Source organism: Eleutherodactylus coqui, chromosome 7 (assembly GCF_035609145.1).
Source record: "Eleutherodactylus coqui strain aEleCoq1 chromosome 7, aEleCoq1.hap1, whole genome shotgun sequence".
NCBI classification, from domain to species: Eukaryota; Metazoa; Chordata; class Amphibia; order Anura; family Eleutherodactylidae; genus Eleutherodactylus; species Eleutherodactylus coqui.
The window spans coordinates 100,124,990-100,146,279 of NC_089843.1; the positions used below are offsets into that span (position 1 = coordinate 100,124,990).

Sequence of the window (21,290 nt, forward strand, 5' to 3'; positions counted from 1 at the left end):
CGCTTGTGGGTGATTCACTGCGGATCTGTCCCCGTGGACTTGAGGCCTTAGTCACTATGATGTAGCATACATTGACCTGCAGGAAGAAGACTGCAGCTAATGGATACTTTGTCACCGGAAGACAAAGAATCGGCCGGCTGGTAGTAAGGTGAACCAGGGAAAGTGCAGGAGTCAAGAGAAAACCAGCGAGGAGAAGGTGCGGTAAGTAGACTGCCTGGGGAGGAAAATAAAGTATTTATTTTTTATTTTTTTTTAAATGACAGAACCCCTTTAGGTACAGTGGCAACCCAGCATTTAGTGGTAATTCACAGGAGGTTACAGAGTATCAACAGTAGTGTACAAGAACACCTTACACTTATATCGAGGACCACTTACTAAAAGGGGAAAGTAGACAAAACATTAATAAGTAACAAGAAGCCAGTAGAATACGATCAGGAGCACTCACTGAAACCAATATAATTGGTGGGAGTATTGGAGGTATAGAGTCAGTGCACGCCTCAAGGAACCGAATCCCAAGTTCTAAACGTAGTCCATTGGTAGCATGTAAAGGCAGCACTCCAGACAGCAGAATGATGTAGTCAGCAGACTTTTATTTTAGCTCATGGCATGAGCCCAGCAGCGACGTTTCTACCTTTCAACATTCTATCCATTTTGGACACCTCTATGCTCTATTTTGGATTTGAAAATTTTTCTGCAAACTTGTGAGCTTTTTTTAAAATCTGATTCTGATAATATGTTGTGAGTTTCTATTTAGTTGCATTCATTCTTCTAGTTATCTCCAGGGATAGATTAGATAATCATGGTTGAGTAAAAAAAATATGCATGATTTCTAAGGATTGAAGCATTTACGCATTGTTATTTCTACTTTCAGGAGAAGAAGATATTTCAGATTCCATGGATGCATGCAGCTCGACATGGATGGGATGTGGAGAAGGATGCTCCGTTATTTAGAAATTGGGCAATTCATACAGGTATTGAGCATGGACACTTCTCTGCACTTAAAGGTCATGGAAACCTTGCATGAAAAATCAACACACACATATCTTATCTGGGTTTTTTTGCTTTGAGTTTTCCTTCTCATGCATTTAGAAAGCTCTCCTGCATTAAAACACATTTTAGAAACTTCCCCTTTCCAGTACTGATCAGCTGATCTGTCTCATGTACATGCACATGCTCAGCTCCTCCTCCCCTCTTCTTTTTCAGAGGCAATGTAGTATAACCACACCCACTCAATACTACACAGCTATCTCATCCTCTCTCCAAGTAGCTGCTGGTCTGCTCCCCTTCACTGCTGATTACAGCAAAATAATTCACCCAGAGTTGAGTATAGCCCTTTGTAATAGTACTTTTCTCTGTCCTTCTGCTCTCCTTTACTCCACAGACCCTGTCATAGAGCCCTCTTTAATAGCTCTGTAGAAAGTCAGTGATTGCACATTCACAACAAGGGAGCAGGCTAAGAGAGAAGCTGTCAATTCCTCCAATCTGCAGTGCAAGCAAGAAATTTAGAAATTTTTAACGAAAACCAATTACAAAAAGTCTTCACTTTCAAAGACACAATGGTTAAAAGAGAAATGAAAAGAGTGCAAAGGTGTACATAGCTTTTAAGTGGACTACAAACTATGAGGCATGTTTTATTTTGTGTTTTTAGGAAAATATCAACCTGGGGTAGATAAAGCAGACCCGAAGACATGGAAGGCAAACTTCAGATGTGCGATGAACTCCTTGCCAGATATAGAGGAGGTGAAGGATAAAAGTATGAAGAAAGGAAACAATGCCTTCCGAGTGTACAGGATGATACCAGTTGCAGAAAGACCAGCAAAAAGAGGTTTGACTTTATTTTGCTCCTATCTGTAATCTTTTACCAAACTGACCAACAGAGAAACTCCTCTGCGTGTCTCCACAGACATGAAATTGGGAGAATAATGGAAGATTAGAGGTCACAAACTTAACTGTTCCCTGTGAGGCAAAAAAGTCACAAGTGACCTTATGACTACAGTGTGATTTCTTACCAAGGTTTTTCCCTGTCTGGAACTATTGTTGTGTTGTGATCACCATTAATTGAGATTTTAATGTCTACACTGTTCCTTACACAAAAGAGCCTAATGCATAAACCCTGGCGTCGTCCAAAGATCTTCATTATTGTCTTAGGGAAATAAAGGTAGAAAAACTGAGATCAGCTCCTTTCTGCTGTGGTGCAAGGTCTGCGGGTATTTCCTCGCAGCCATATCTGTGCAAGGAAAAAGTCTCAATCTGTTTAGCAAGGGCGTTGATGGAGTCTTTAAAGATCAGGGTAGGTATATAATATCTCTGACGTATAGGTAGAGACTGATTTTAATAGGAGTGGTTTGGGTGGCCTCCCGGGGGACCCCTGGCCTCTCAAACCACCCCACTAACTTTACAGGCTATCGGTCACTTTCACAAAGAAGCTGTATTCCAGATACTGCAACCTAGTTACACTGCACCCTGTATGTAGCCCACGCCTTGCCCTCTCCTGCTCTCAGTACAGCACAGGTTAAAGCAGGGCTATGTACGGGTGCTTCATCTGATATATAGAGCTTCTTTTGTGTGAGTGACTATGCAGTGGCTGTAGACCAGTGTTCCTCAACTCTAGTCCTCAGGGACCCCCAACAGGTCATGTTTTCAGGATATTCTAGAGCAGTGTTCCCCCAACTCCAGTCCTCGGGGGATCCCCCACAGGTCATGTTTTCAGGATTTCCTCAGTGTTACAATAGTGATGTAATTATTATCAGTGCTTCAGACATTGTCACAGGTGTTCTTACTATAGGATATCCTGAAAATATATAACCTGTTGGAGGTCGCTGAGGACTGGAATTGGGACCCCTGCTGTAGACTATAGGGGCATACAGGTGCCTGTATTACTTTGGTTCCAAGGAGGAGGCTCTATTACTTTGTTAGGGCTTTGAAGGGGTTCTTTTATTTTGTGGGAGTTTTATTTACCCATGGCATGAAGTGGGCATTACTGCCTTGTGTTGGGGAGGGACTTCTTGTCGTGGGGGAAATTATTACTGTTTGGGCACTTTTCTGGAGAGCACTAATACTCTGGGTACAAAGGATTGGCAGGGGAACTGAGAGGGGGTATTGATGATAGCAGAAGGATGGGAAGAATGTGCAGAGACGAGCATGGGTTACCATAGCGGTGGTTTTGGGCAAAGAAATGTGGTGTCACTGACTAGTCGCAGTGCACATGGGGTGCAGGGGGGCGATTTGTGTGAACTATTCGAAGCCTATGGCCTGCTTAATCTGCCACTGTGTATAGGGCTGGCACTTGTTCTGTGCAGCAGAACATTACTTGGAATATATCATCCAACACTCTCTTGTATTCCTCTTGGTCCTCCCTAAGTGTAAGTTTTGCTACCAGAATGCTACAAGGGCCTAATTAGTATATGGGCACACATAATGTACGTGTGAAAACCTAATGATCAGAAGTATTAATGCACATGACCGGGTCGGATTACGCATGCGGGAACCTGCAGCAGGATCTGCCTGTGGCCCCCGCGTACCTGAAAAATCTGTAATGCAGATGACCATAGACATTCGCCGTCAGTCATGCACAGTACGGATTTTTTTATATGTATGTATTTGGTATTTCCTGTACAGATGCTAGGTGATGCTGCGGGTTGGACGGCCTCCACTGACTTCAATGGAGGCTGTCCACAGTAAAATAAAGCATGCTGCAATTTTTCCTCCGCTCGCTGAATACACAATCTGTTTTCATGAGTGTGAAGGAAAAAAAGGGGAAGGTACATGCCTTTCAATGCAAGCGATTTGCTGTGGCTCCTCCATCTAGGCGCCGACCATGGATTCCGCAATGGGAATCTGGTCGTGTGAAGCCAGCCTTAACCCCTTAGTGACCGGGCTTTTTTGCTTTTTTCCATTTTTGTTTTTTCCTACTCCCTTTTAAAAAATCATAGCTCCTTTATTTATCCATCTACGTCGCTGTATGAGGGCTTGTTTTTTGCGGGATGAGTTGTATTTTTTAATGGCACTATTTATTGTACCATATAATGTACTGAAAAACTTTTAAAAAATTCTTAGCGGAGAGAAATGGAAAAAAAAACGACATTCCACCATCTTTCGGTGCGTCCTGTTTCTACGACGCACAAACTGCAACAAAAACGACCTGATATTTTTATTCTATGGGTCAGTACGATTACTACGATACCAAACTTATATAGTATTGTTTTTGCTGTAGTACTTGTATTTTTTTTTTAAGATATTAATTTTTTTTCAATTATTTTCTGCGGTCATTTTGTGCGCGCGATAACTTTTTTATTTTTCCGTCGACGTAGTTGAGCAAGGGCTCATTTTTTGCGGGATGTCCTGTAGTTTCCGATAGTATCAATTTGGAATACATACGACTTTTTGATCGCTTTTTATTGCGTTTTTTCTGGGAGACAGGGTAACTAAAAAAATGCATTTCTGGCGGTCTTAATTTTTTTTTTTCGGACGACGTTCACCGTGCAGAAAAAATAATGCACTACTTTGATAGATCGGACTTTTACGGACGCGGCGATATCAAATACATATTTTTATTTTATGATATAGATTTTTTAATAATAGATATGGCAAAAGGGGTGTGATTTAAACTTTTTTATACCTTTTTTTTTTTTTTTTTTTTTTTTACAATTTAAAAAACTTTATTGACCTTTTTTTTAACTTTACTTTGAAGTCCCCCTGGGGGACTTTAACATGCGATGCTTTGATCGCTCCTGCAGTATGACGTAATGCTATCGCATTACGTCATACTGCTTTTTTACAGGCAGTCTATGAAGCCACCCTGTGTGGATGGCTTGATAGGCAGTCTGCTAAGGCAGCCCTGGGGCCATTCATTAGGCCCCCGGCTGCCATGACACCTGCACGGATGCCCCGATCTCACCGCGGGGGGGCCGTGCGGGACCCCCAAACAGTGTTCGGGGGATTTAAATGCCGCTGTCAGAATTGACAGCGGCATTTAAAGGGTTAATAGCCGCGATCGGCCGAACGGCCGAGCGCGGCTATTGCCCGCGGGTGTCAGTTGTAATAAACAGCTGACGCCCGCGCTGTATGGAGGGAGATAGCGGCGCTACCTCCCTCCATACACGTCCTGCAGCTGCAGGACGTAAAAACACTATGGCCCAGTCGTTAAGGGGTTAATCCAGGCCAGCATACCAATTACATTTTTTATTTCATTCTTCTAATGAGGTTTGCAAAATGCTTTCTTAAGTAATTCTGAAAATACATTTTGTTACTTACCTTTCACTGCGCACAAATTACAGTGTGCTTTACAGTGCCGAGTTGCATTCAGTATTGGGCAGACTGCAGTACTTCAGTGTCACAGTAAGCTCCTGTTCACACCTATTTTCCCTATGTCAGGGCGTTTAGTTGGGCTTTGCATCTAAAATCCCCAAAACGGAACCCCAGGATGTAACCCAGACAAAATCATTCACTGCTTTGATGAAATGGATGGACATCAGCATAAAATGCTGCAAACAAATCGTTATTTGACGAAATGGAGACTTCCTGGACTCTGTTTCGCAGATTTCATCAATGGCAGGAAATAGTTCCGTCCAGGGGTTACATTTTGGGGATATTTGATGAAAAGCCAGACAGAACCCCTGTATGTAATGCAGGTGTAAACAGGCCCTACAAGCCCTATATTTTTAGAAGTGCAGTCTTCCTGCTGAGCGCTGAACAGTAAGACACACAACTACCTCTCACAGTACAGAAGAGAACGTTGCATTATAGGGGCTCAGTTTAGTATATGATGTGCCAAATTTTTTTAATGAGAGGGGTATTTTTATGTTATAAAGTGATGGCGTATCCCTAGGATATGATATCACTTGATGATGTTTTGAAGTCCAACCTGTGGTTTCCCCACCAATCTTGAGAGTAAAGAGGCCACACTGCTGGTTTAATTTTACCCTGCAGAGCAGCGCTCCCGGACCGCCACTGGATCTGCAGAGTCTGCATGGCCGGGAGTGCAGCTGTGCTAAGAGTATATTAAAAGGCACACAGCACTAACAAGCCTTGCGGTCCCTTGATTCTTTGGTTTGGTGGCAGTCCCACCTGATCATAAAGTAATGGGACACAGATGCAAAGAATGCCTATCCTCAATCCTAAGACTCACCTTAGATGTTTGTGCCATCATCTCTTACATTATTGGATTTTTCCAAGAAGCTGAAGGCTACACTGGTACCTTCATTATTTTACTTAAACGGGTACATGGCTATAACAAACGAAAGATGGAGGGAAATTGATTTCAAAATGATACATGGAACGATATAGTGTTTCGACACACCCTCCCTGATGTTTACTTGTTTTGATTATGTAAAATGAAAAAAAAGAGTTAAAAAAAGGGGGGGGGGGGCTCAAGGGTAATTTTTATTGATGACCTATCTAGCATGGGCCTTGACGAGCAAGCCCCTGGCGGGTCCGGGTTCGATGCTCGAGACCCCTGCTGACCAGCTGACTGCTGCCCGATGCAATGCCACAATACAGTGTACGGAGTGGAAGCAGTTAGCTCCAACCCTTGTGTAGTGGCTGGTGCTAGTAATTTCAGTCGCAGCTCGCATTAAAATCAGTGACTCCCCTACACGCCTAATGTGGGTAAAAGCCATGGACGACATTATGCACATGGAAGAGCTAAGGGCAAGGGATGATGCTAATTATTCTGTCCATTACGCCACATGGGCGACGTGGATAAGCTTCCGCACATCCCCCAAACTCGACACATGGGTAGCCAATGGTGTGTTCTAACCTTAAACAAAACCACTACACCTTAACAGGATTATTAACATACACATTAGGATGGCCGCCGCCGGTCGATTACGCACCCGTCCACCTACAGGGCTGCTGGTGCTCCCCCCCCCCCCCCCCGATAACCCCTTCTACTCCTCTCTACTCTTCCCTTTTTCGCCTACCCCCTACTGCTCTTTTCTTATCTCTCTTCTCTTCCTACTAACAAGGTCGATGTCGGGACCTTAAAAAGCTGACATGAATCATACCGCCGGAGCTGGGAGAGGTCCCCCCCCAGGCACCTAGAAATACCTATATCCTAGCTTTCCGATTATAGTTTGTCAATTAAGGTCAAGACAGAGGGCACATACATCTGACTTGGGAACTCCCAAGGAAGAAATAAGATAATTACCTAAAGGAGAGACTGCGGGTACTGTTAGATACCTGGCGATATTGTACTGGGTTGACGTTAGTTTACTACTAAAATTTATATTCTTTTTCTTATTGAAGAGTTGTTTCATGACAAATGTGATTGTCTGTATATCTCATTGATATTCTAATAACATAAACAGTGAACATTAAAATCAGTGACAGCTGCACCTGTAATTACCTGCACCATTCACTGCACAGGGCTCCAAACTATATGCTTCTGCTACATACACTGTGTAGCGGCGCTGGCAGTGGGTGCCAGAACAGCTGATCGGTCGGAGTCCCAAGAGGCGGAACCCAGAAGATCAACTATTGATGACTTATCCTATGAATAGGTCATTAATAAAACTTGCCCAGAAACCTCCCTTAACTACTGCTTATTTTACAGTGTTTCATTGTTGCAACTTCCCCTTAAGATTACTATGAGACCATTTATAAAAATCCCTTTTTACTTCCTTAGCTCTGAAATGTTTCTTCCCTTACATCTAACTATGTAATACTGCCTCCTCCATTATTATAGATAGTGCCAACAGCTTATTACATGCAAATCAAGAAGTGCCTATTTACACACAGAGAGGAGTTGATATAGTTTCTTATGTGGCAAATCTGGTTGAATTGTCAGCATTTATTGCAACTCATGGGTACAAGGTCCTCTGTTTTTTGTGCAGATTTTTTATAGATCCTTATTTTTCCTTGCTGCACTCCACTTCCTTTCCCTATAGATTAGGATACGTTAGGGCTATCCAAGAGTAGGTTTCAGTGAGGGAGGGGATGACTCTTTTTCGGGGCAGGTGCTCCATCATCTATGAAGGACTAAATGAGGATGTATTTAGAAATATACTAGTTCCCATTCATGTCATGTCTTTTTATTAATAAAATTTTTTTTTGTTTAGTACAGTGATGGGCAACCTTTTGAGCTCGGTGTGTCAAAATTCACCCAAAAACCGAGCACAACTCGGGTGGTGTGTCACTTCGAGAAAAAAACCATAAATTTGCGATATTAATAGTTTAAATAACAAAAATGTATAATTGTAATATATAACTGTATTTAATAAACCCAAAACACCCATAGCACAAGCCCTCGCCTCTCCCAGCCACCCCCTCACTTATCTCAGTAATGATGAGCCCCCAGCAGTGACAGCGGCCCCCCACAGCAGCCCCCAGCAGTGACTGTGCCCCCCACAGCAGCCCCCAGCAGTGACTGTGCCCCCCACAGCGGCCCCCAGCAGTGATAGTGCCCCCTGAGACCCATATACTTTCCCACTCTACCTCGTGGAAGCTCTGCTCCTCCTCTGCCCGGTGCGCCGCTAGCAGCGATGATCTCCGGCACACACTGACGTCAGTGTGCTGCCGGACGCCTCCTCTCCCAGACGCATATTAGCCTTTTACACCCCACCTCCATACCATTCGCAACCTGATTGGTTGTTTGGATTTACTCATTCACGGTGATTGGTTATTTGAGTTGGCTGATTCAGGGTGATTGGTTATTTGGTTTGGCTGATTCACGGTGATTGTTTTTTTTTAGGTTGACTCAAGTAGAGGTTGGGTTTAAAAGGCTAATATATGTCCCCCGGACGCTCCTGCGGAAACAAGTAATAGGAGACGTTAGGGGAGGGGGATCCCGGCTGCACACTGACATCACGGTGTGCGCCGGGATCAGTGCTGCTTAGTGAATACCGGCAGGCGAGCCGCAGTCCCTGCTGGTATTTACCACTAACGGGGTGAACGGCTGACAGCGGCCACGTGTCTGCAACTATGGTTACGCTTGTCAGTGCTGACACGCGTGTCATAGGCTTGCCATCACGGGTTTAGTATATTTCGGATAGGCTGCCTCCTCTCTGTCATTCTTTGTTCAGACGCAGTTGTCACAAGATAATCAATGCTCTTTACCTTCCCTGTCAGTGCTTTTAATATTATGGCGTGTAGTAAATAAATAGCAACCCTAATGGGAAAAAGTGTGTGTGTGTGTGTGTGTGTGTGTGTGTGTGTGTGTGTGTGTGTTAGTGTGTGTGTTAGTGTGTGTGTTAGTGTGTGTGTTAGTGTGTGTGTTAGTGTGTGTGTTAGTTAGTTAGTTAGTTGTTCAAAAGTTTGGGGTCACCCAAACAATTTTGTGTTTTCCATGAAAAGTCACACTTATTCACCACCATGCATTGTGAAATGAATAGAAAATAGAGTCAAGACATTGACAAGGTTAGAAATAATGATTTGTATTTGAAATAACATTGTTTTTACATCAAACTTTGCTTTCGTCAAAGAATCCTCCTTTTGCAGCAATTACAGCATTGCACACCTTTGACATTCTAGCTGTTAATTTGTTGAGGTAAGCTTGTGAAATTGCACCCCACGCTTCTAGAAGCATCTCCCACAAGTTGGATTGGTTGGATGGGCACTTCTGGCGTACCATACGGTCAAGCTGCTCCCACAACAGCTCAATGGGGTTCAGATCTGGTGACTGCGCTGGCCACTCCATTACCGATAGAATACCAGCTGCCTGCTTCTGCTGTAAATAGTTCTTGCACAATTTGGAGGTGTGTTTAGGGTCATTGTCCTGTTGTAGGATGAAATTGGTTCCAATCAAGCGCTGTCCACTGGGTATGGCATGGCGTTGCAAAATGGAGTGATAGCCTTCCTTATTCAGAATCCCTTTTACCCTGTACAAATCTCCCACCTTACCAGCACCAAAGCAACCCCAGACCATCACATTACCTCCACCATGCTTAACAGATGGCGTCAGGCATTCTTCCAGCATCTTTTCATTTGTTCTGCGTCTCACAAACGTTCTTCTTTGTGATCCAAACACCTCAAACTTGGATTCATCCGTCCACAACACTTTTTTCCAGTCTTCCTCTGTCCAATGTCTGTGTTCTTTTGCCCATCTTAATCTTTTTCTTTTATTGGCCAGTCTCAGATATGGCTTTTTCTTTGCCACTCTGCCCTGAAGCCCCAAATCCCGCAGCCGCCTCTTCACTGTAGATGTTGACACTGGTGTTTTGCGGGTACTATTTAATGAAGATGCCAGTTGGGTACCTGTGAGGCGTCTGTTTCTCAAACTAGAGACTCTAATGTGCTTATCTTCTTGCTTAGTTGTGCAACGCGGCCTCCCACTTCTTTTTCTACTCTGGTTAGAGCCTGTTTGTGCTGTCCTCTGAAGGGAGTAGTACACACCGTTGTAGGAAATCTTCAATTTCTTAGCAATTTCTCGCATGGAATAGCCTTCATTTCTGAGAACAAGAATAGACTGTCGAGTTTCAGATGAAAGTTCTCTTTTTCTGGCCATTTTGAGCATTTAATTGACCCCACAAATGTGATGCTCCAGAAACTCAATCTGCTCACAGGAAGGTCAGTTTTGTAGCTTCTGTAACGAGCTAGACTGTTTTCAGATGTGTGAACATGATTGCAGAAGGGTTTTCTAATCATCAATTAGCCTTCTGAGCCAATGAGCAAACACATTGTACCATTAGAACACTGGAGTGATAGTTGCTGGAAATGGGCCTCTATTCACCTTTGTAGATATTGCACAAAAAACCAGACATTTGCAGCTAGAATAGTCATTTACCACATTAGCAATGTATAGAGTGCATTTGTTTAAAGTTAGGACTAGTTTAAAGTTATCTTCATTGAAAAGTACAGTGCTTTTCCTTCAAAAATAAGGACATTTCAATGTGACCCCAAACTTTTGAACGGTAGTGTGTGTGTGTGTGTGTGTGTGTATGTGTGTATGTATATATATATATATATTTTTTTTTTTTTTTGGTGTGTGTGTGTGTATATATATATTTATTATAAATATATATTTTTTTTTTATTTCAGGAAAAAGAGCAAAAGCAGAAAAAGAGGAAAAGATAAAACAAGAGAAGGTGTGTATTTCCTTTGCTTGAAGCTTCTTAAAAGATAAAATATTAAAACACTTGATGGCATTTGTATCATGAAGGCAGCACCTCTGGCTACTATGTCTCCCATAGAGATATGTTTGCTGCAGGGTTTGGCCCACTATAGGATCTTTTACTGCCCCTAGACTGTCATATGATCCTGGGACCTGCTTTAAAATAAAGGGTCCATGAGATTTAAGTAGTGTTAAAGGGGTTGTACCCAAATTTCAAGTTATCTCCTATCCACAGGATCATGCTTCATCTTATAAAGGCTGCAAAAGGGGGTTATGGTGGTGGCGACTTGCACCATGGGGTACCCTAATTGGATTTTTGCTATTGGAACCCTGTTTTATTTATCCCAATGAAAGTGTGAACCCTCTGTAACAATATATTAAAAGGTAATTGTGCACTTTGACTTGGCTAAAATGTTCAGTAACATTATTACTCTTCTTCTACATCTGGGGCAGAACTATAGGGGGGTAATATTACTAAAGAGTTTGCTAGTCAAGTAGACCCAGATAGAGCATAACGACAGATTGTGCGCTCTGTTACAGGGTTTTCCCATTTAGTGTTATGTTATACGTATGGATAAAGTATCTCTTTAAGGGACGTACTGCATGTGAAACTTGTTTTCAGATGTGGAGTTTCACTATGATTCATTGGTGCGGGCTGAGGGTATTATAGTAGTTTTCATACAACTTGAGGTTCTTTCATGTCTGCAAGGCTCTCTTTATGGCCAAAAATGTGTCTGCGTGATATCAGGCTTACTAAAATACATAATCCACGTGACCGAATGTATACTGTCATCTGTTAGTATGTTCCAGTAGGCCTGAGTACATGCAGTTATTCAGTATTTGTGTTTGATACAGGATGAAGCAAGCCAGACAGCGGTGCCATCCATGAATGGGGCGTATACAGTTACCTATCCAATTACAATCATGTGCTCAGCAATAAAAGCAGAGGTGGACAGTACTGTAAATATCCCAGGTAGGTATCCCACACGCCTGTTTATGGGAGATAAAAAATGAAATGAGCATGGAATCCTTTGTTTAGGCTTTTTTTTTTTTACTTTGTCCTCTAGATTGGTCATCCATTATTAAAGTTAAAGAGGGGTGGCATTACAAAAAAAGCAGTATTTACCATCTGGGCATGGGATAAGATAAAAAAAAGGGCAGCACCCTCACCTGTTTTCCGTAAGCAATTCTGTACAAGATGTCCTACTGGAGCCAAAAAATTGCATTGCACTCACATATAAATACAATTTTCATGGGAGTGCAAGGCGTTTTTTTCCCCTATTTTTCCTATTGGAACAACATGCGATTTTTGGCAGTTTTACAAATGCACTATTGGTCCAATTTTCTCAGACAGGTATCTCACTCTTCTGTGTAAATACACCCTTGGGGCTCAGTCAGACGAGCATTGTTTACTTGCTGCTAAGTAACATGTAAACCATGCTGCTAACAACCCTGAAAAGATCACGTGAACGGGCTGCTTCTAGCTCTGTGAAGCAGGCTGGTCACATGATCTGTGGTGTGGGCTACGTGCTTTCACGGCTCCCATAGGAGTCTATGGAAAGCACGCTGCACCACAAAGCTGACAGGCACTCGCTGTCCTTTCTTTGTTGGAAGCACAGATTCTGCGCTTCTAAAAAGCGTCCAACCTATTAGTTCCTATAGTAGCACTGTTTTCTCGCTGCTGTAGTAGCAAGTAAACCACGCTCATCTGACCGAGCCCTTAGAGATGATTTTTCATGGGACAAAATACAGCCCCATGGTATATTGTAACACAGTACTGCATATACACTTCCTCCAGGATTGTATTCCCCAGGGAAGTGACCGCAACTCTGATTCAATTGGGGAAGTTGTTGCTTTTAAGAACACTAAATGTTCAGTGACAACTTTATAGCAGGTGGCATGTTTTAACAAAGCCCTTTCAATGTCAGGTGGAACAAAGTCCATAAAGGGTTGACAATCCCAATGAGTGGTTTTAATGTCACAGTGTATTATTATTATACTACATCATTTTAAAGAGAGGTCTCTGTAATAAGGGTGCACACTGTTTACCAAGCCACCACTAGTTCTGTCATGTCACTAAGTCCTGTACATGCCAATAAGAGGAAAAAATGCATCCGAACAAAAAGAGTCCTTTAACCCTTTTCGATCCAATTTGTATCCTGGTTTTCCTAGGGGGCTTACTCTTTTTCTGCCATTATACAACGGTGCTATATGCTGGCTAAAGCCAGTACTGCATGAGGTGGCACGTGTGATAGGCTTCGACAGTAGAGAGGCTGGCAATATACAGTAAGAGAACCCCGACGGCCGTCTTCCGACATCAGACCTGTGCATCCTTAAATCATAATGTCTTCAGACATCAGACAGTGGATCGGAAAGGGTTAAAACTGACTCTCTCAAAATGTATAACTGCTTGAACCTAAAGCTGGCCTTACACCATTAGATGTACATCAATTGAACATACTAATTATCTAATGTTCATAAGAGCCACCAGATTATCTTCCTCTGACAAATGTCAGAGGAGTTTATAGAGAAGCTATTGAAAATTAGACACCGGTGGTCTATAACTAGTATATGACTAGTTCAATGCCGGTGCTGCCTATTAGAGAAACGAAAAGACAAGAATCCAGTTGGCAAAAAGGTTTCTGTTGCATCATGCTGATGGGGAGGCCAGGATTTGGTGCAGGCAGCATGAATTGATGAACCCTTTCTGTCATCTGCTCAGAGCCTCCATCTAATGTGTGGAAATTCTAAGAGGTTATTCTGTCCGTGTTAATATTCCTGCAGAAGGATTTCAACACCTAGTAGAATCCATTTTACAACCAATTGCTGCCAAAGGAGGTCCAGTGCGCTACTAGATGGGTGTCTCTAATAAAGTGACCGTTCAGTGTAAGTTTTACTACCATCCTTGTTCTAATATCTAATTTTTCACTGTAGTTGATGGCCCGACGTACAACACTAATATGGTGGAAGATTTGATTGTCTCCAATCCCCCAGACGTTTGCCAGGTTGTTGAAGTGATGACAGAAAGCGATGATCAGCCAACTCTTCGGGCACAACATTACCCTCTGCAGATATCACCAGCTTCTTCGTGCGCAGGTGAGAGATTTTCACGTACAGTGTCCTCTACTAGCCTTTTTGTCTTTCTGGAAATCCAAGATACAGTCACGCGACTTGGATGCTCCTTGGTTTTTGTGTTTCCAAGTCCCATCATGTACATCATCTTCTTTCCGTTGTTCTGGCTTGGTCAGTGTATGCCATGTAACTAGTGACATAGCGTTCATTGCCCAGCTAGATGCTCTATTTGGCATTCTATCTCTTGCCATCCCATCCTGCCTGTGGGTGAAGGGTTTGGGACGGTGTAGTGGGTGAAAGTAGCTTTGGCATAGAAGCCAGCACTACTACTAATGGTAATTGACCAAAGCTAGAAACGGAAGTGATGTTGCCAAAAGTCTTGGACCACAACAAAAAAATCGGGTGTGTGACAGAAAATCCAGCTATACTGAAGGGATGGCAAAAGGACATGAAAAGGGTACTTAGGAGGATTTGTATACCCATTGCGGACACTACCAGAGAGGAGAATTTTATTTTATTTTTTTCTGGAGTGAGAAAACCCTTTCAAGTAAAGTTATATCTACAGGGTGGAGACATGAAAGTGTTTTCCCCAAACTTCCTGCTTGATATACTAAATGCCTCAACTGCCCAATTGTAAGAAGGCGTGGAGAAACTTCGTTCCAGAAACTCTATAAAAACTATTGTTAAAAGGTAAAGAAAAAAAATAATTCCAGTGTTATAGAGAGATGAGTGACAACTGCGCTTGGAACAGTATTGTCTGTTGTTAGTCACCTTTGGAATTCCAACATTTATTAGATGATCACAAGAGGACAACTCGGGTACTTACCTTTTACAGGTGACTTTTTCCTACCTTGTAGGGAGATATACTCTTTGTGCATACGTTGCAGTCACACATGGGCCATAAAGCCTGATGGATCCCTCTCTCCCACAAGGGGACAGATGCTATGAATGAGTGTTACAGATTCTTCATTTACAGCTCTGCGTTCTCATGTAGTAGAATTGAAGAATGGCGTTTAGTGACGGTCTCTGCTGGGGCTGTTTCCTCTGCTCTTCTGAGATTTATGGCCTATTTAATGGGGAATTCTCCTCTTGCACCATGGTAACCAGCTGAGCATCTGTCATGCTAAACTAGACCTCCGAGAGCACAAATTGATTTATCTAGGTGATGTTCAACCCACCATTGTGCTGACTTCTGTGCTACTGTAACAGATCTGTTTACTGAAAGAGAAGAGCAAGACTGACACTTATCACTACAATGTAATATCCATGCAGTAGTCCATAGGCAGTAATATAGCTCCATGACACTAATGCAGGCGTAATGGCGCTATGTTATATAGATGTGGTTGAATTTGGCATTTAACGCTATGGGGCTACCTTGTTTAAGTATTGTGATACTTGCTAAACGACATGAGGTGCCATTAATTTGTCTGACATTGTTCATTTCACAGATGATCAAGGAAAAATCCAGAATTGTTAGGGGGGCTTTACATGGGACAGCTATCGTCTGAGTAGTCACTCGAAATAGTCGCTAAAGCGTATCAATGACTGTTTGTGTGTAAAGATGAGCAAGCACCCAAATGCTCGGGTCCGCGTTATTCAAGTCGAGCTTTTCGTAAAATTCAAGAGCTCTACTTGAGTAACGAACCCCATTGACTACAATGGGAGACTCGAGCATTTTTGTATGTGGAACGCCGGGTACCGAGCTTTTTTTTTTTTCTTTCTTTCTTGGTCCCTCCCCCTCTCCCTCCCGACCCAAAATTTTCAGATGACGCGCGCTGCGTTGTGGCAGGGAGGGGCCAAAACAGGCACGTCACAGCGGGGAGGAGCCAAAAGCTGGGGCGGGGTCAAACGTGATTTGATGCTCGCTCGAGTAACGAGCACCATCGAGTACGCTAACACTCGAACGAGTATCAAGTTCGCCAGAGTATGTTCGCTCAACTCTATTTGTGTGCTTTTACACAAAGTAAATGTTGTTCACTTGTTACATTTTGTGAACACTGAAACAGTTGTTTAGAACATTTACACGGGCTGAAATCGACTAGTTTGGGGCATGATGCCCTTTGGCGGGCATGTATTTGAAACTTCAAGCTCTCCCTAACGTAAATTTGTTGGTTGGCGAGTTCACTAAAGACACATAAATACATGTGAGCGGTTTTTGAGTTAAACTTCCTGCTGCTCTTTCGTTGGACCAAAACCAGCCGGAAACCGTAGTAACGGGTCACTCGCACGTACTTATGGGAGCTAATGAGTGTTAAGTGGGAGGGCAAAATGTTCAGAAAAATGTGAGAACCAATCGGCATTCGGTGGAAGGCACCGACCAAGCACACAGCTCTCTGCAAAGTTACTTATCATCTGTTTACACCAGATGATAATTAATTAACTAGCGGCTATTTGTAGGTGAGCTAAAACAAAGTGACTATTGACATGCCTACAAACCGGGTCGCTGAAGTCAGAATGTATGTTTAAACTGAAGATCTGTTGCTTATATTCACTGTATTCAGCGACTATTTGCATGATAGTTGTCCCACGTAGAGCCACCCTAAATTAGTTGCCTTTTAGGCTACATTCACACAGGCCTTACTTGGACAATGAAAGGCATGAGTTGCCAGTACTAATCCACATTAGTTTATCAGTGCAAAGCCTCAAAACAATATGTATGGGCGGCTCTGCTACCGTGCATCTGGTAATCCCTGATGTTTGTTATTTATGTACAGTCACATTATAATAAAGCGCAGTACCTCATACAGATATTAATGCACTGCATGGTTTTTAAATTTAATTTTCTCTTTTACTCGGTAGAAAGTGAAACCGACAGCGTGCCCAGTGATGATGAGGGTTCGGTGAGTGTGCCTTATATGTTCATAAGCTTGTATGTAGGAGTGTAAGTGATGTATTTGTCAATCTCCTCATTGTTCATTCCATGCATGCTGTAGCCCCCATAATAAACATGTCAACTGAGTATGTGTGTCTATGGGGAAGGCTTATACAAAAGACTGTCATCACAACGAAACATTGGCTAGTTAAAACCTCTCTGTACACAGTGAAACAATGTGTACACGGTTACCTTCTATTCATTGCACAGTTGAATACACATCAGCAGCTGCCAGGATCCTGTTGAACAGCACATGTGAGCATTCGTGGCATGAATGATACAGTGTTCAGGGCCTAAGGGGAAAAAGAATACCGCAAACGCATCCAAAATTTGTTGGGTGCTCCCTTTTTGCAACTGATAATTTGTTTTGCATAAGGTAGCAAACTTTTCAGGCTGTATTCATACAGGGCACTTGGGGTGCGGTAAAAATGGCAATGCCAAAACCACATGTGTTCTTGCAACGATTTGAATGTATTCATCATAAAAGCCGCATCAAAACCTCAGCTGCATCAAAAAATGCTGCAAAAATGTGTGCAGTTTTGCCAAGGTGTTTTTTACCTTACACAAGGTAGTTAGGATGAATAAAGCCTTCTAGTCTTATTAGGATAATGCTAATTTGGCAATTGGAATAATCCCTGGATCACCAACCCTTCTGAAGTTATTAATGTTAATCTATAATATTGTATTGCTGAAGAAAGACATCCAGGCCCCTCTTGAACTCTTTTAGTGAGTTCTCTATCAGCACGTCCTCAGGCAGAGAGTTCTATAGTCTCACTGCTCTTACAGTAAAGAATCCCTTTCTATGACTGTGTAGAGATGTTCTTTCCTCTAGACACAGTTACAGTCACAGTTCTTTGTGTAAGCAGATCATGTGAGAGATCTCTGTATTGCCCCCTGATATATTTATACATAGTTATTAGGTCACCCCTCAGCTGTCCTTTTTCTAAACTAAATAATCCTAATTTTGATACCCTCTCTGGGTATTGTAGTCCACCCATTCCATTACTTTAGTTGCCCACCTTTGTACCCGCTCAAGCTCTGATATGTCCTTCTTGAGTACTGGTGCCCCAAACTGTACGCAATATTCCATGTGTGGTCTGACCAATGACTTGTAGAGCGGTAGAACAATGTTCTCGTCATGTGCCCCTAGACCTCTTTTGATGCCCCCACATGATCCTATTTGCCTTGGCAGCAGCTGCCTGACTCTGCTTGCTCCAGTTAAGCTTACAGTTAACTAAAATCCCCAAATCCTTTTACACACTGAATGGGTAATCATCACTGGATATCCAGTGTTACCCAGTGGTTTCCTATTCAGTGTGTAGTGGTGACATGCGTGGTATTGTCCCTGCCATGCTATCTCTACAACACACATCCAGAATATGGCCCTGTGCATGAGCCCTCAGGATCACATAGTGTATATGTCTCATAAAAACATTTAGCATTCTGTTAGAAATAATAAAACAGATGATAAAAAACCCTTCATAATGCGGTATATCACTTTTATCTCATTAAAGTAGATGAACCGCTTAGTATCAGTTTTTTTACAGCCTGAGACCCTGAACTGGTTAATGTGATAGGTTAATATTTACTGACACAGCTGTTTGCTTTGGGAGGAGGAAGGAAAGCCGGGCTCAAGTGAAATGCAGGTGACTTAGTTATGGAGTGTGCTACATACATCCTAGAGTGGACACATTATTTCATAGGCCTTCATACAGTTCACATGAAGAAAGTCAAGATAGTGGAGGTGGAAATGAAAGCTATTCGCAAATGCTTTTAGTAAAACACAATACTATGTTCCATAGGCACCGGTCAGTGAAATAACTTTCAGTATGTTAGCCCTTAAAAAAAAAAAATATATATAAATGTATATGTGTGGTTGAGGTAGGCCTCAACCTTGCTGGGAGGTAAAAAGATGATTGGGGAAGGCAATAGCAAACCACCCCACAAAAACAGTCTGCCTTGGGTAACATTACCCAAGGAATCAGTCACCAGGGGACTTTACCTATATACAAAGTAGGTATAACTGCCATATCATTATTCTTCTACACAAAAATCAGTAAAACACAAGCAGGAGATCACAGCTTGGTAGTTCATCTTCATAACGCATCGGAAACCACCCAGGCACCTGGCATGACATTATATATCGTATCGGGGTGAAATGACCGATCCTAATTTTGTCACTATTGAGTTGTTTCAAGTGCCGGTCAAGGTCTTTAAGCTTGGCCCCCAGTTCGCCAATCCCCACTGAGGCCACCGCTGCCGACTTGTGCCTGAGACGCCGTATTTCAACCTTCAGATCTTCATATTTGCCAATTTTTTAAAGGTTTGAAATACAGCATCCCTGTAGTATTACTATATGATGTATTGTTGAGGAATAGCACTAACTGAATTTTCCCCCTTTTTGATATCCATACTAACATACTTTTTTCTTTTCTTTTTTTTTTTTTTTTTTTAAAGAGTCGAGTCCAGAGTTGGAAGATTGTTGAAAATAAAGAATGTGTACGGACAACAAGCCCCAGAGCTTTGTACAATCTCCCTGGCATGGCAACATTTGTAACGTCCAACAAACCAGACCTCCAGGTCACTATAAAAGAGGAGAACTGTCCCATGCCCTATAACGCATCATGGCCAGTTTTCCCAGAAGGTAACCCTTATACACAGGCAACCAACATCACAACATTAACCAGCAGTCGGAAAGACCATGAAACCAGAGCTACTGTTATTAAGAAAACCTCAGATGTAACTCAGCCGAGACTCAAGACGTTCTAACAAGGACTTGTGTTGTGAATAGTTTTTTTTTGTTTGTTTTTTATCTTTGTCTGGGAGAGAAAAAAAAATAGTGTCATAGTATTTAATTCACATTTGTCTGCCTTTGGTGCTGTTTAGTTGAAAGATCATCAGTGAGTGATGTAAGTGGTTGTGGATACTTAAGGTTTTCTCAGGAGTAAGGCCTGCAAAAAGGTCTAAAAGACAAACCGAAAACAGGACCAAGACTGCGAGTCATCATAACAATGGCCTTAGATATCGATAAACTATATTCATTTTCTTTAAAAAACAAAAAACAAAAACATAAATCTATATTGTAAATATGTATATTATATGCAGCCGTTTTAGCACATTTGCATTTTGCTTGTGCACCTTAAAAACAAGCACTTACACGGAAAACATGGCTGTCCATAGTACTGCTGTAAAGTCTGTTTCGCCACAGGCCTTCATAGTCCTGGTTGGTTGGATCAGGGGCGTCGTATAAGATTACTCAGTCAAAAAGTTGATTGTAGCAATGGGCAACAGAGATTTTTTGCCAAGGACTTCGTACACGAGGCCCCATGATTATTCATAAAGGCAAAGCAAAGAGGCAACGGCCTGCTACTGAGTAGCTTGTGTACTGTAAATTAAGACTACAGGTTTTATGATTGAAATAATTATTAAAATAAAGCTTATCTTGTGAATTTGCTCCTACCAGAGGTACAGTAGGAATGTAGGGCTCTTCACAGTTCTTACAGCCTCCTTTCAGACTTTAATATTAATATTATGCAAATTAGAAAAAAAATATAACAAGTCTCTCCCAAAGTTTTTTTTATTGTTTTATACAGGGAATATTTAATTTGAAGTAAATCTAAAATGAATATAATTGTTGTTTTTTTAAAAAAAATCTTTTTATACAACAGATTTATTTTATGATTCAGTTTCCTGTTTGTTAGCAGAATGTCCAATTTTCAGGCACATTTCCTAACTTTTTGTTTCCTAACATGAAACTGATTTATTGATTTAATATGTAGAATGCAAATTATCCTGTGGATTGAAAAATAAATATTATTTGCAGTTCTTTAGCTTTTTTGCAGTTTTTTAGTTTTGTTTTTTTATGCCTTTGCAAATCTGAATGAGGTGTGAAAGAAGAGCGACTTGCATGTTCTCATGCATTACAAATGGTAGGGGAAAAAAGTGTAAAATCGAATGCTTTAACAGTCAGATGTGAAATTTCTCCAACCTATGCAGATATTCTCGTCCAAGGGCTGCACTATTCTAGCAGATGATGCAAGTATAGGCAATTTCTCATTCTAGTTTTTGAAAAACCAACAATTTTAAAATTGGAATCATTTGAAAAAAAATGAAAAGGCAGATACTGATGACATGAGATTGCGATGTCCTCTCTAACACATCCATATTATGGACATGTTACAATACGCTCCTCTGAAACTGCCCTAATGTGCCCTGGTGAGAAGACTTAGTGTGTCACTTGTAAGGGATATGGATACGTTAATTGGCAAATTTGGGAAAAATGTCACGTTCGATATGGTT

General features: G+C 41.9%; 1 protein-coding gene across 2 annotated transcripts in view; it reads left to right on the top strand.

Moving 5' to 3' along the window:
* The window catches only part of IRF2 (interferon regulatory factor 2), a 57,390-nt gene extending 36,574 nt beyond the window's left edge, over window positions 1–20,816 (top strand). For both annotated transcript variants that reach the window (XM_066573474.1, XM_066573475.1), the window contains exons 3-9: window positions 872–971; window positions 1,649–1,825; window positions 10,975–11,021; window positions 11,903–12,020; window positions 13,982–14,143; window positions 16,919–16,959; window positions 19,449–20,816. In XM_066573474.1, coding sequence (XP_066429571.1) covers window positions 872–971; window positions 1,649–1,825; window positions 10,975–11,021; window positions 11,903–12,020; window positions 13,982–14,143; window positions 16,919–16,959; window positions 19,449–19,760 — 957 coding nt within the window. In that variant the 3' untranslated portion in view covers window positions 19,761–20,816. The remainder of the gene's footprint in view (window positions 1–871; window positions 972–1,648; window positions 1,826–10,974; window positions 11,022–11,902; window positions 12,021–13,981; window positions 14,144–16,918; window positions 16,960–19,448) is intronic.
* The last annotated feature ends 474 nt before the right edge of the window (window positions 20,817–21,290 follow it).